Source organism: Nesoenas mayeri, assembly GCF_963082525.1.
Source record: "Nesoenas mayeri genome assembly, chromosome: 1".
Classification (NCBI taxonomy): domain Eukaryota; kingdom Metazoa; phylum Chordata; class Aves; order Columbiformes; family Columbidae; genus Nesoenas; species Nesoenas mayeri.
Window position 1 is genome coordinate 96,115,569 of NC_137541.1, and position 15,546 is coordinate 96,131,114.

Sequence of the window (15,546 nt, forward strand, 5' to 3'; positions counted from 1 at the left end):
CTCTGCAGGAAGGGTCTTTGTCTTGTTACATGAGAGCCAACTCATTAGCCTCCTTCCTGCAGGCCAATACCTCTCCAAACACATGTCCAACCCGCTGGCCACATCTGTGCCTCCCTATATGTCATACAGGTGTTTACACAGTCCTTGTCAGACACACACCAACACTGTAAAGCTGTTCTTGAAGTGAACATTTCATCCTGCTGGGCAGAAAGCTGCTTCTTCATATGCTTGCCATCAATTCAGATGTCCACATCTCCCTGCCTCAGTGATCACCTCCAGGTAGGGTACCGTGCAGCTAATTCCTCAGCCACACAGTCAGCTAACAAATCATGTCTGATCATAATTGCAAGGGAATGTGAGGGGAGAGTGTCTGCTCCTTTGAGCATATCTGGTCGAAGGAGCCACAAACAAGAACAGAGAGAAGAGAGAGACAAACCTGACTGACACATGATGAGGGAGATGAGGATGAGAACAAACCACGTCAGTCACAGTAAATGGTAAGGATGTGTGGAGCGTGGGAATGTTTGTTTTATCCGTCAGGAGGATGAGGAAAGGGAGGGAGACAAACACGCAGAGCCCTGAAACCTGAACAATTAGCATTAACGAACACAATAACCAAAAGCAAAGCTGGCCAGTCACAGCAACTAGTGGGCTAGCAAGAACCCACAGGCAAACTGGGACTTTGCAACGCATAGGGATGCAACCCAGAGGGTCCAGGATGCTGGAGGGAGTGGCTGGGACTGCGCCTGCTGGTGAAGGGAAGGGGAGCAGGGAGGGACAGACAGAAAAGGTTATAAAAGGGGCCATTCGCATACTAAACAGGGCCAGTCTGGCTTTGTCTGGCTGAGCCCACCACCTGGTCACCACTGCCTGTTCAGTCTTCTTACAACTTATTAAATCTTTTATTAACTATCGCTGCACAATTGCACTCTCTCTCATGTGTATGTGTGCTGGAAAGACCAAGTGATGGCTACTGGTGGGACCCGTGTGATTGTGAGTGAAAACTGTGCCAGCTACTGGTGCAAGTGGGGTCTCGGCATCAGCTGCTGGAGTGGGTGGGGGTCTTTAAGCCCTGGCCACTGAGGTGGGAACGCTGTGTCTGTGACCAGCCATGTCCATGTCTTCTGTATCTGAGTGTGGGACACTGGCCAAACCTGCCAAGGGGAAAGCAGCAGCGACATCGCCCAGCCTGGGCAGAGACCCCAGGGTGGGCTCCAGGAGCTGTGCAGGAGGGGTACCAGGCTGGAGGAGGCAGCCACACTCTAATAGCCCCAAATACTGCAACAGCCATAAAACATCTCACCAAATTCCTGTCACTCTGCCAAGGTTCCAACAGAACCCACATGCTCCCAGATAGCTGGCTCCTAGACTGCACCAGCCGCTGTACGCTCTATTTTCCTTCTCTAGTACATGCCGTATGGGCCATCACACAAGTCCGCGCTACTAATTTAAGTCATTTTATTGCAGTGACAGAGCCAACATGACAGTTCCCTGGGTACCACCAGGCTCAATCCCCAATGTCTCCTATTGGCGTTGGTGACTCATTGTACAGCAGATTCACATCTGCAACTCAAAAGGCTTCCATTGTTCCAAAATAAGAAATTGCAAAGGCAGCTGGGCTCTACCTCATCATGAGCATCCAAATCTGAAGCCTGGTCAGTGACCTGCCAGGAAACAGCAGCCCCCAGGATCACAGGAATGTGCCCAATTTGCACTACAAAAAGTCCATTACCTTCCCTAGTTTTGCACAGCCACTTCTTCCTCAGGAATTCCCCATCCTCTGCAGGAGCACTGAGGAAAAGCAACCCAGGCCAGCCCCAATCCCACTTGGCCTCCCAATGCAGGTACTTCATGCATTTGAAGCACAGAACTTCATAACCATAATCAATCACAAAGGACTTTTGTATTTCTCAGGTCAGCTCTTCTATCAGCTTCAGTTTGGACATGGACCCTGCTCTCTAGTTTATTTTTAGGGATGCTTCTAAGTCTGCTTCTAATTGTTTTCCAATTTTGCTTTGCATGCAGCTTTACCTCCATCTCCTTTAAGAGGTCTTCTTAGTTTACTTTTGAAGAACATTACAAAGGGATGGAGAGTATCAAAAGCCATAATAAAGCAAACATGCCTCATCTGTCAACTACTAAATCGAACTATTAGGATGGCTTCATAATATGAGGTTGACAAATCTCATGTTCACGCCACAAATGTCGAGCATATCAGAACAATCTTCAGAAAAATTATCACTTTGAAATGATGGAGAGACCTTGCTCAAAACAGATAATTTCTGAAGCTGGAGAACATCTTTTCTTCAAAATAGTGGTGAAACGCTTTACACAGAAGAATTTATTCAGGAGTCTGTCTTCTAGGAAAACAAATCACAGCTTCATCTACTTGGCCATTCTTCAATTTCCCCCCTTTTGGACCTTTGCAATGGCATGCTGCTTTTAGAAGCAGCATTGACTGTCACATCTTGGCCACAGGTCCAACTCTTCATAAGGAGTGAGACAGGAGAGCAGCCTCCCATGGCTGCAAGTACCTATTTTTGTGGATTTTGATTTTATACTTCTTTGCATTTTCTTTTCATATGAGCTGCTTCTAACCAGGATGACAAGCTTCACCAACCACCAACACAGAATCACACTGGCACTCATCACAGTGAATACGGTGCAGTCTCATCTTGGACTTTTATCTTACAGAGGTGCTGTACCCCATTCCTTTTAAGCCATATCATTAGTAGCAAGTATGCACAAGTGCTCAGTGAGAATTTATTTTCTTTTGACTCAGTGCTGACACATTTACAAGAGACCTTTGGACCATACTGGATGATTTGGTATTATATTGTGTGCATGATCTCCTCCACATCCTCCAAATAGACTTCTCAAAATGCTTCTGCCAAAATCTTTTTTGGGTCACGATGCCAGTGCACTGCCCCCAGCCCTGCTGGAGATGAAGGATGACCAGTCAGGAAACAACTGAGTCAACAACTAGACGCCTTCCTGTGTAACCTCATCTAGGCGTTCCTGCTCCAGCAGGGGGATTGGACTAGATGATCTTTCGAGGTCCCTTCCAATCCCAAACATACTGTGATTCTGTGATAATTCTACTCTGTGTTTCTGTGATAATTCTACTCCATGTTCCTGTGAGACCTTGGCACAATCCGGCTGGCTGGCCATCAGATGACTAAATGCAAAGCTGAAGAATGGTGCCTTGCAGACACACCCTCAACATTCACATGTGGGACAAACACACTCATCAGCAGAATCTTTTCCAAGCACTAGGAGTATAAATTCATAAGTAGTTTGTGTGTCACATTCGCAGTTGTGTTCCTTTGCTGCAGTTTTCACTTATGGTAAGGACATGACTCCACAATAGAATAACTCTTACCCCATCTCACATCTCACATTCTACCCAAGCTGAGTAGAAGAACCACACTGGCATGTTTTAGTCAACACCATAATTTTTAACTGCAAGATTCATCTGGCAACATCTATAGGAAACTACATATCTGTACATTTTCTTCAAACTGAAAGGCAACAAAGATCAATTCTGAGCATGGGAAGGGATTGTTTTCTCTCAGTCTTCTGCATTTTCATGACAGTAAAGCTTTATAATAAATCAAATCATCACTTCAGTTTTACAGGGAAGTAACATGTGAAGAAGGAAATGGAGCACTAGAAATCTGTTCCCCATTTGCAAGGTTGAGTCCTCTTCCTTCTCCAACTGAAAATTTATATCTAAAAGCCAATTAAGAGCAAATGCCATTTTTTGACCACTTGAAACAATGGCTTTTCAAGAATTACAACTGGCTACTCAGAAATGCTGTTAGGTCAGGCCAGAAGCGACAACACATTTCACACTGTAAAAGGGCATCTGATGCTTTTCTGCTACTATGGGAAAGTAAAGGAGGCGGCTTAAAAACCATCTCCTACACCATTCACTTATCAATGAAGCAAACTGCTTCCTTACAAAAAGAGCATTTCCTTTTTGCTTTTCGCAGAATAAAAACTTTTTTAAATTCCAAAGCAAGTTATAAACTTCTCCATATTATAGTAGTTCATATGGGGTTTGGAATTCAAGAACAGCTAGGGAACTTGGTCTCAGTCTTTGTGCTGGTGGCATTTGGGCATGACTCACCCATGACACCTCCTGAAAAACATGACCACAGAATCTCTTTGATCAAGCTGGATGCCTACAGGGCTCTGATGTTACCATGGCGAAGGACGGCAGACAACCACATCAACACTTCTGTACTAGTTTCTCCACTCTCTACCTCAGGAGACACTCAATTCACTGGCAAAGATAAAAGAGGTTGATTAAGAGGTCTGGGTCTTGCATCTTCTTCAGACTCAATAGAATCTCAGTGGTTTTCATCAGCAGACAGAGAAAATGTGAAGGACAGAGGAGAGGTCTGAATTCTGGAGTCTCCAGTGAGACAGAGGACCAGGACAGGAACATTTACTGCAAGGGATCTCCTGCATGAAATAGGGGCCTCTAAAGCTCATGAATTTCAAAACTCTGACATGTTAACAACAAACAGGTACTTTCACCACTACTTTGAAATACCAAGTATGTTTCCGGAAAACTGATTTCAAGACCACAGATCATATTTAAATTTACAGAAGTTAGAACAGAAGTCAAATGCACATACTGAAAAACATGAATCAACTCTGAGTTGTAAATATTCACATACACCTCAGCTAATGATTAGTGAAGAAATGGTATGACATCACCTTCTACTGGATTTTAAAATAAAATATTAGTGCCTTGGCACAACCAGATCTTATTTTCCTACTTTGAAAAACTAATGCATACACTGTGTGGTTGACACATAACATCTGCCTCAATGCCACTCATCTCAATGAGTTATTCAAACAGGCTACTCTGGACACACAGTTCCATGATGAAGCCTTGTAAGATGATCTATTTTTCTCAGAGACAACACGTTGTACGGGTGTCATCACATTCTTCTACTCACATTCAGGTACCTGAAGACATCTGTCTCTCAAAAGCAATTTTTTTCCCAGGTATCCAAGAACAAATTTACCATTACTGACAATAGTAACATTAGGAACAACTGCATAAAAAAGGTGTACCTAATCGCCACCATTCACATGTTGTGTAGACTTGCTCCAAGTTTACTACAGCTCATGTTCTGCCTATGGCAACACACTTACCATAGCTACATATTGGTGGAGCAGCAAAAGCAACATTTGGTCAAGACGTGAAAATTGCGGAAACATTTCTCAGAGCCATTGCAACGTTCATCCCATATAACAGCTGCATTACCACTAAAAACTGCATTCTTTTTTTCCGTGGTAGAACTTTTATTCAGAGGGAAATTATAACTTTTGCATTTACATGGCACAAATTATATACAGTACACTTTCCATGATAAGAATTATGATGCTGTTCACAGAAAGGTATCAAATTTGAGATAAATAATGCAGAAGCTAAAATATACAAACCAGGGGTGGAGGTGAAACTATTGGCCATTTTTATTATCTATAGAAGAATTTCAAGGAATAATGTTAATTCAATGTTCAAAAATTTTTAACAAACTTCTATTAAAGTTAATTGAAATATTTATAATACTATTCAGTGGTTGCACAGTATTTCCAATATACAATCAAGAAGATGCACAGAACACAACACTTAATATGAAAAAAAAATCTATTGCACCCACAATTTAAAAGGTTTCACTGCCTTCTGGATGCTGCACTACCATATTTATATAAACATTTACAACACTTCAGTAAACACAAAGGTTCTAAATGTAGTGCAGCATTATGGGGGGCCACTTTCAGCTCTTAAAATAAATGTTAAATGCCCATACACTGTGCCATTTATTCTAAGACGATGGTTTAAGCTGTAACCCTTAATTCCTACTGTGAGTAGCAAACACTCTTTCCCCATGTTGAGAAGGTTACCATTCTCTATATTCTCTGTATTCTGAAACCTAAACTGTCCTTGGCTTCATTGTCATTTTGGCTTTTTGCCTCAGTGCTTGTGACAACCATCCCTTCTATTGTTTTTTTAATGTCCTGTTAAGTAGTCCTGCGTAGAATCTGAAGCAAAAGAATCTGCATCTTCATTATCAGAATCATCACTGCTGTCATCAGCCGCTGGCTCCCCTGTCAGCGCTATCCGGGCATAATCGTCAGTGTCTATAGACTTGCAGAAGTGAATGGCGTACTTCAGTTTTTCCTCTAGCACTTGCTTACAGGAATACCGGGGCAACTTCAGGAGAAAGAAGCAAGTGTATGACTCAGGAAGGAAGTGGTCTGGAGGATTGTATTTATCCAATACCTGTTGAAAGCAAAAAGCATCATATTTTTCATTCACTGTCCAAACTACGAATAAATATCAGAATAATACTTGAGACAGTTTTTAACAGCACGCTAGATGTGTCATTCCAATGTTGAAGTTTTTTAATAGCACAAAGGAAAGACCAAATGCATTTTCCCTACACTAAGTAAATAGATAAAAACAGACATATGTGAACTTCTTTGACTACAAATTGGGTTGGGAACAATCTAAAAAACCATCGTGTTACTTCAGTAAATATCAACATATGATTTGAAGATTGTGGTTTTTTAATTTAGCTGAAATGATTACTGAGCAAAATGCTTAACAAATGCCAGCAAAAACAGTTGATGACTGACAGTAGAAAACAACCAAAATCCAGAGAAGCAAATGGCTGGGAAATGAAATGAATATCCACTCGCCCAAATCAAGAGGGAAAAATATTTAAACACATTACAGGTCTCCGTTGCGCTGTTGCATCTACAATGTAATGTTGCACAAACAGTCTAATGAAATCAGCTGTTCTCTTGTTATATCACGCTACTACTTCTCCACTACCAGATTTCTAAAATGAAAATGCTACAGCCCTCACCTGAATAACAAAGTCCCTCCCTCTGAAGTCTGCGATGGTCCTGGGCAGCCTTGTTCTGCCCCACACGAACCGCAGGAAGAGCGACCGCTCCGTGTTGGAGAAGGACTCCATCACTTCCCAGAACCACTGGATCAAGGAAGCAGTTGGCTCAATGCCTTTGTAAGTTGCTACGGATTTCAGAAGGTGAAGGGGAATATCTGGGCTTCCACATACCTGAAAAATAAAACACAGTGATAGGCTACAGAAGTCTGATCAAGTCAATTACAGGCGATCTGTTCCCTCCATTCTGATAAAATATTTCATGAGCTTTTACACTGACAAAATGAACATACAAGTATTTCAAGTGCTGCGTATAGTCTTCTATTACATTAATACTAAAAATACGTCTTCCCATCGGGGAACAATAATGAACCTTCTTTCACGTTCCTGAATAACACAAAACTAAACTTTTTACTTGGGATGATTATCTCCAATTCACCTCCTATGTCCCTGTTTTGTAGGAGTTTTTTTGGCTTTGTTTGTTTCATCCAGAAATAATTAATTACATCATTGCTCAGCTATATCAAAATAACCTTATTAACACCAAGGGGGCATTTAAACATTTGCTAGTCTTTCTTTGGACAAAACGTTTGCGATCACAGAGCGAGCACTGTAAATAGTATTTAACGTGAGTTTTGTATTATAAGATGTAAGTGCAGAATCTCACTCCAAGTCAGTCTGACAGAGGTAGCAAAACAGAAATTGATACCATAGTTTCCAGTTCATATCCTGTAAAGAGTGAAAGCAGAGGGACCGGAACAACACGGGCCATCCCCTCACGAACTGCTGCAACTTGTTCATCGAATTCATGAAGTCTGCAGAGACAAATTTTCAGAGTTTCTACGAAGGCCATTTCTAGCAATTATTTCTAGCAATTACTGTAATATCAAGGAAACTCTAAGCAATTCTCCTGAAGTCCCCAGCTATGTGCCAAGGAACATTAATAAATATTTATCACACAAGATACATGACTTATACCAGTTTCTACAGCAATTGCACAGACAGCTCAGTAGGGAGAGATGCCTCTCAATGTTTAGGATATCTTATTTCTAGTATTATTCCTGTGCTGTGCCTGGCAAGAACAAACCAATACCCCATTTGGAAACAACATGCCCCTGGGAAAGAAATGTCTGTGCTTTGCAACTCTGCCCTCAAATGTTCCCAACGCTAGACAGACATTATGGTAAAAAAAAAAGGAGGGGGAGGGGGGGCCTGAAATAAAATATGGTATCTGAGGACAGGATTTACTGTATTTCAAGACAGACAGAGTTAAGTCTAACACTTTGCTGCTTCTGCTGCCACCCCTGATTTGTGTTTTGCATCTTCTTCCCTGTCAAATAATTTCTGAGATGTTTTACAAAGCTCTCCAGAGCAAAGATTCGTATAATTGACAAGTCCTGTCCTCGGGCTAGTCACCGCCAAAATAAACAAAGATGTCAGGACAAACTTAGTCTTATGCATCCACTTTTTCACATGTATTCTCTTCAGGTGCTAATTTTTATCTCAAGGGCTTCCTATAACTAAAAAAAACTTCATTCCTAATCTAACCATTTAAATGTTTCTCCCAAAGCACTTTTAACTGTAAAATGCTTTAGAATTGCTCATGTCCTTTGAGGATGGCCAGAACTGGTGAGGGAACAAAACAATTTCTTCAAAGGAATGTAACATTTTATATAGACATACCATTTATTCATTTCATATGAAATTTTTACTGTCAAAAACAGGTTTAAGTATGGGTTCATAACCATTTATACAAAACAAACAAAACACCCAGAAAAACCAAACCACCACCACCGACTGTAATTCAAGTAGTTGTTGGCAGACACTATAACTACAAACTAAGAGACAAGTATATAGTGTATATGAAAGCCTTGCCCAAGCACCCTCGAAAAAAAATCCATGGCAGAAAGAATAAAACAACTATGAATCACTTTCTTGTCCAAATTATCTAAATTTCTATAGTTCAAGAGGCACTAGGCTCACTGCTTCATATAACATATGGTTCCTTCTGAGATGTACGTGTCTAGATTAGCTACCTAAGGTATTTAAGCAACCAAAGGCCTGTCTTCTCAAATACTGAACAACTATTTCCCATTGATTTCAGTGCAATGTTCAGCTTTGGGCACCTGTGGGTGAATTTGCTTGCCTGCACACAGGTGTCAGACCTATTTTATGGCGTTCAGGGAACGAACACTTTGGTTTGTGTGTTCCAACTTAACTCTATCCCAGCCGAAACCAGGACAGAATATAATAAGAATTCGTCTGGGACTGCTCTTGATTGCGACTGCTGACATGGACAACTGTGGGAGTAGTAGTACTATAATACATCTAAGGTCTCTCCACAAAGAACTAAATGATCAAGCTTACTTCTTTATCGCATAGGAAGAACTACACAGACAGGGAATTTCTCCACCTGTTAAACCGGCTGCCGAAACTGCTCTGTCAAGACAGCTATTAAAATCTAGAGCCATACCAGCTAGTTTGTTTCCTGAAAATTAAGTTTAATCTCTTCTCTTTGGAGAGATTAAAAGAAATCAGAAAATCAACACTGTAATCACATGAAAACTTTAAAATACTTACACATAGGAGACAGAGGTAAGTACATTGTTTAAAACCTTTTACATATTTGTAAAAGAAAATGCTTATTCGTGTCAGTAATTTGAATGACTTATTCAACAAACCTGTAGTTTATTGCCATCCTCACGTATTCAGCTCTATTATCCAGTGTAATATGGGTGTACTTGGAACTCAACTGAATATCCTGACCACTTGCATTAGGCACCGTGAATGGGAGGCTCATAGCTTCAAACTCTTCTGACGTAGCCTCATTGTCTCGAATGTACATAAGCCCAGGAATAAAATCTTTATCAACCTTTTGAAAACAAGCCCGAGGTAAAGTCAGTTTACTAGCACTATACAACAGCATCTCTTGCATTCCAAAAGCAGTGCATCATGTGTCATCTACCAAAAGCACTGTCAAATGTCTGACTATAATCCACCCAACTGAATTTCAAAGCCATAAGATATCTTAGTATTCTACACAAAATTTCATTATGCTGGGATGTGAGAGGGTGCATGTGTTCTAGATCTCAATCCTTATCGGGAGCATTTGCAAGAAACTGTATTATATAAGAAAATGGATTTAGAGCTTAAAAACATAATAACATCTACAAAGTCTAGTGCTGGTTTCACTACAAAAGGAACCCCCTTACTGACAAGAAAATAACTCAATGTCCTTACAGTACCTACATTTCTACATGATAGTATGTGAGAAGAAGCTCTTCTCTGTAATGAAAACCTCTTCCTCCACATTTACTGAGCTCAGTAAAAAGAAATCTGCGGTGTTCAGTACGTGGGCACAAACTATTTTCGGTAGTAGTTTGAACTCATTTTCTTTTCCTTCAAAACAGAGTAGGTGTGTGCACCCCATCAGTTACTGCATCTTGGCACAACACACAGTAACAGCTACAAAAAGGTCTCCTGGAAAGTAGGAGTTCAACCACAAACATTTGTCTAGTCTAACCTATGGGAAGGTTTGAGAATGCTCTAGAATTCAAAAAAGTTTATTTAACTACTTTTGAATGACTTAAATTTACGGTTTTAACAGGCAGTAGAAGTCGCCCTTATACACAAGCTCAAAATGGAAGAGGCCAGTCAAAATACAAGTATATAGAAACTAGGGAAGCCAATCACTGCAGAAAAGGTTATGCTATAGTCTTGTGTCTTCTCTAAGTTATATCCTACTCCGAAAATTCGTGCCTACCTCACTGAGATCAGCAATTGTTAAATTCATTCCTGCAAGCTGTTTCCATACTGGCTCAGCCAGGTTGAGGCTCAGAGGGCTGCCAGTCCGGATAGCAATGCCCAAAAGTACACCTGTAAGTTTAAACATAATAGTTTTAAATTTCTTTTTGTTACATTCCAAATATTCTGATCGTGTAACGAAAGTAGAATGTCAAAATGCTGATGAGAAATTACCAAGAAAACGAAACATGTTCATATGCAAGAGTGACTTGGCAGCAGGATTTAATAGGAAACAATCTCTGTTTGCTCCAGATTCATCTCGTCCATTTGGTGTCACAATTAACAGAGGGGTCAGCCCATTCTGAAGCTCCTCACACATTTCTGCTATTGATTCACTATAACCTCCACCGCAATCATCCACAGATTCACCTTGAAGAAGAAAAAAAAGGCTCCAAGTTAAATACTCTTCCAAAAATAAATGAAGTATTGAAATAAACTGTATTTCCTTCCACAGGGATGACGGAGTAAATAGCAGTTTACTAAAAGCTACGCTGTCACATCTGTCATATGAAAACCCTTCATGTTTTGCTTTATATTTAACCAGTTCATTGTAAACTGTATTATTCAGAAGATGATAGATTATATCACAGTGTCAAAAATGCTATTTTGCCAGAGTATAACTAACATTTTTGTGGTATACACCAATCAAAAAACAATAGAGGCAGAAAGTCAAAGCACCGTGATTCCTAAGTGACATTTTAAAGTAGATACATTTTTTTATAGCTTGAATGCAGTTGATAGAATGGCTCTTCAATCCAAGATATTTTTCATCAAAAAGCTCAAAGTAATACATGAATTGTAAAAATAGTCCTATCAGTAAAACCAGCTAGCCAGGATTACTTACCAGTCTGGACAGCTGAAAAACAGGTTTAGGTTTTGCAGAATGTTTGTTGTAAGCAAAAGAGTTGCCCCTGAGGACAGACACATTTCCACTAATCTTGAGGTTTTTTAAAAATTCATTTTAAAAGGCTTTTCTACTACCTGACATTTTAAGCACCTTCCTCTGCCTACACACATACGTTGTTTTTCTATATGCCTTCCTTCCTTCAGGTACTCCAAAAAAGTAAATCTGAAGAAAATTGTGAAGTTAAGTGTGAAACATGTTGGGGTGGAGAATCTGCTTACCAACAAACTTGACTTTCCAAACACGATGAGGAAGCAGAAGGCTGTCAGGGCTGAAGGAACTCATTTTAGCACACATCTGTCCAAACACTGACTTTGTCCCATCAGGCCCAGCCAGTCCTCCTTTGCTCCTGGAGCGTTTTACCTATTGAGTAAGCACATTATAGAAGTCACTGTAAAAAATATATTTCAGGTGGCATTGGTGTGCAGATCAGACAATAAGATCAAAGTTTATAAAATACTAATGTGTTTAGTGCAACATTTGCAGAGGTCCACAGTATATCTTGCATATATGTGACAGATACAGAGGTAGAACCAAATTTCAAATTATAGTATTTTTCAGTACTATGTAATATCCATCTCTATAGATATCACAGACTCCTATCACATATTCCAATCCTCTCTAGGAGGATGAAAGCACTTTAAATCTCAGGCTATTAGGAACCCAGAATTATTTCATAATCACATGATGGATGAGGTCCGAAGGCACCTCTGGAGGTCATCTGGTCTAACCGCTCTGTTCAAGCAAGGCCACCTAGAGACAGCTGCCCAGGACCATGTTCAGACAGCTTTTGAGTATAACCATGGATGGAGACTTCACAATCTCCCTGGGCAACCTGTGCCAGCGCTGGGTCACCCTCACAGTGGAAAAGCGTTTCCCAATGGTCAGAGGAAACCTTCTGTGTTTCTGTTTGTGCACATTGCAAAAATATACATTAGTGAGGTGCCCCTTGAGCTTTCTCTTCTCCAGGCCCTTCACTGGACCCTCTCCAGTATGTCCATGTCTCTCTTGTACTGAGTAACTCAGAACTAGGCAGTACTCCATGTGTGGCCCCACCAGCGCTGAGCTGAGGGGAAGGTTCACCTCTCTTGACCTGCTGGAAATTTGGATGCCCAGAAATTTCTAAGTTGAGAAACCACTCAGTCTTCTCTTAAAAAGAGGAAACTATGATTAGAAGGTCTGTGAAAGCAGTAGTTAATTCACTGTTTTTTCAAACCCCAGACCTAAAACACAAATTAATCAAGTGACAGTAAAAATGCAAGCAATCCTGCCTGAACTGAATAGGATGGCATGCACATTTGCTATTACACGTTTAATTTAGTATTTATTTACTAGCAACACGGAATTTTCATGTAATCTGAACATTCAGATGCAGGAATGGTTACAATCTGACTAGTAACAAAGCAATGTCCCATGAAGGATTATTGGTATTTCTGCCAGTACCTTAATACATTGCTTGCTGACAAAGACAGATGCCCATATTAAAATGTATTAGGTCATTAGCAAAGAATAAAACACTTCGCTGAAAAACAGCAAAAAAAAAAATAATCATACAAATGTTTTTGGCCTCAATCCACCACAGATGTTCTCGTGTACATGCCTAGAGCACAGCTGTTGTTCATGTTTACAAATCATTCGCTTTAGAAACACAGTAAGTATTCCATGAAACCTATTTTACTGAATAGGCTCAGATATAACCCTCATTAAATACACGCCTTATCAAACACAGCATTTCAAGTTTTTAAAATACACTTCCAGCCTTCTTGCTGATAACTTCTTAGCATGAAACAAGTTAATACGTTGATTAGAGCCCAAGAAGGATTTTCATAAAACAGTCTGCCATCAGAAAATACCACCTTCTGGAAAACCAATTTTTCTTGGACCAGAGAGAATGCAGTTGCTCAAAAGCAACATACAGCAAATTGTGGATTAATTGAGTCCAAGAACTTGCCTCAGTGAATAATCACTTTCTGGGAGCAGAACCATCGCAACAAAGGGGCAGAGGCACTCAAGTCAATCTGTCATCTGGTTAAAGCATGTTGAAGTAAGAAAGACCAGAAGTTAAGTTCTTCCTCTGAACCTGAAGAACAAAACTTTGTCTCAAGCAGCCTGAGAGGACCCACTGAAATACTGGCAATCCTGTCGGAACTCTCTCCAACTCACCAAAACCTGGGAGAAATGCAGTAAATAAAGCCATGTACTCAGAGCCTAATAAAGAAGTTTACAAAACACTGACAGCTTATTAGCTGGAATCAGCTAGGACAGAGAAATATGTACACAGAAATATGTACCTAGAATACAGATCCATGAAGAAAACAAACATAGTTCAAGAATATGCCATTACATGAATCTCCAGAAGAGGTAGAGAAGTATCAGTGTGATAGTTACAAGAGCTCAGGCACAGTCTCACCTGTACTATGAAGGTTTCAGTTATCTATGCTCAAACTGAAATGCTACCAAAAAAATACCGTATAAAAAGTTGAAGATTAAAGAAAGACTATTCTACACAAGCAGACAAAAACAGCTCGGCCTGATCAGTGTAGGAAAATGAAGGCTGTCATAAAATGAGTGTTCTTTAAAAGCACATTTGATAAGGCAGAAGACAATAACCAGGAAGGAGGAATGTTATTTAAACTGAAGTATAAGACTCACAAAAGAACAAATAATTAATTCATTGATATGCTGTGCTTACTTTAAGATCAGATAATTTTTAATCATCATGCTAGTAAGATTTCTGTAACCCACATTTAATAAGGAGCCCTAGTGAGGAGGAAGACGGTTCTTAAAGTGGTATTTTGTATATCCATGAGCATGCCAGTCCCCTCATGACAGTAGAGATCATTGAACCAGGAGATTCTTGGCAATATTACATTCCTGAAAGCAGACATTCTCCTTGATAACTGGAATTTATTTCCCTTTTAAGGGGAAGATATTCCTTTCAACTGTTGTGATAACCTCTTTCATCCAAAGGCAAGATACAATTTAACAGCATGAATGTGTTTGTCTATAGGTCATAACACCCTGTCCATTTGACACCACATGAGCTACACTGGTATTAAAGTACTAGGTAAATCTGACCTGCTAGTAAGAGGGTCAGTAAGTAAACTTGACCACTGGAGACCTGTCCAGACATGTCACTGTTAGTTCACTTTCTGGGTCAGTCTTCAACTGCTTCCATCACACCTTTCCAGAACAAGGCTCAAGTAATATGGATAAAACCTTCATTAAATTTGCTTTCTTCTGCCCTAGAGAGACCTCCAGCAGTGTCCCAAACTATCTCAGTGCATTCAAGCTTGTCCTCATACAACACCTTAAACCATAAAGTGTCTACCCTCAATTTTATGCTATAGGAATACCAGGCTGGCACTTGGGTGAGTTGCAGTTACAGCCATGATGTATTTCACACACCTTGAGCTGGAAAATTACATAAAACTACCGTGTCCTCCTATCACAAGCCTCCCAACAGAAAAGATCCAGGGCCAAGTAGCTTGGAAGGTGAATGTGATCTACTCTACAGGAATCTGGCCCATGTAAAACTTGACCACAGGACAAAGGAGTGATGTTTGGCTTGCTTTTACACCACAAGTTAGACAGCTGTTATGTCCAGTCCTGGTACTTCCAAAGAAACCACTGAACAAAAAGTTAATCTGAGGAAATATTTTTAAAAACAAATCAGTATCTGGAAAAAACTTTATGAAATAAACAGATGAGGTTTTATCTTACAAGGAAGATTAACTGAAATGACTGCACCATATAATATGTAAACTGTAAGAAGAATCTTCTGAAAGCACAGAGATTGTAAAGCCTAGCTGCAGTTAAACTCAACTGCAAATAAGATTTAAGTTCTGAACACTGACAATTAGCTGTTTGAGACTACGTAAAGCAGCTTTGATTCTTCAGTTAAAT

The 15,546-nt window shown here is 40.1% G+C and overlaps 1 protein-coding gene across 5 annotated transcripts in view; it reads right to left on the reverse strand.

Moving 5' to 3' along the window:
- Positions 1-5,308: 5,308 nt before the first annotated feature.
- Positions 5,309-15,546, reverse strand: part of HERC2 (HECT and RLD domain containing E3 ubiquitin protein ligase 2) — a 114,542-nt gene continuing 104,304 nt past the window's right edge. For 4 of the 5 annotated variants that reach the window (XM_080362559.1, XM_080362562.1, XM_080362560.1 and 1 more), the window contains 7 exons: positions 11,862-12,003; positions 10,911-11,105; positions 10,696-10,808; positions 9,614-9,804; positions 7,642-7,747; positions 6,894-7,106; positions 5,309-6,304 (listed from right to left, as the gene is read on the reverse strand). In XM_080362559.1, the coding sequence (XP_080218685.1) occupies positions 6,032-6,304; positions 6,894-7,106; positions 7,642-7,747; positions 9,614-9,804; positions 10,696-10,808; positions 10,911-11,105; positions 11,862-12,003 (1,233 nt within the window). In that variant the 3' untranslated portion in view covers positions 5,309-6,031. Of the gene's footprint in view, positions 6,305-6,893; positions 7,107-7,641; positions 7,748-9,613; positions 9,805-10,695; positions 10,809-10,910; positions 11,106-11,861; positions 12,004-15,546 lie in introns of those variants that run through there. The other variant, XR_013923534.1, reaches the window with a different exon arrangement.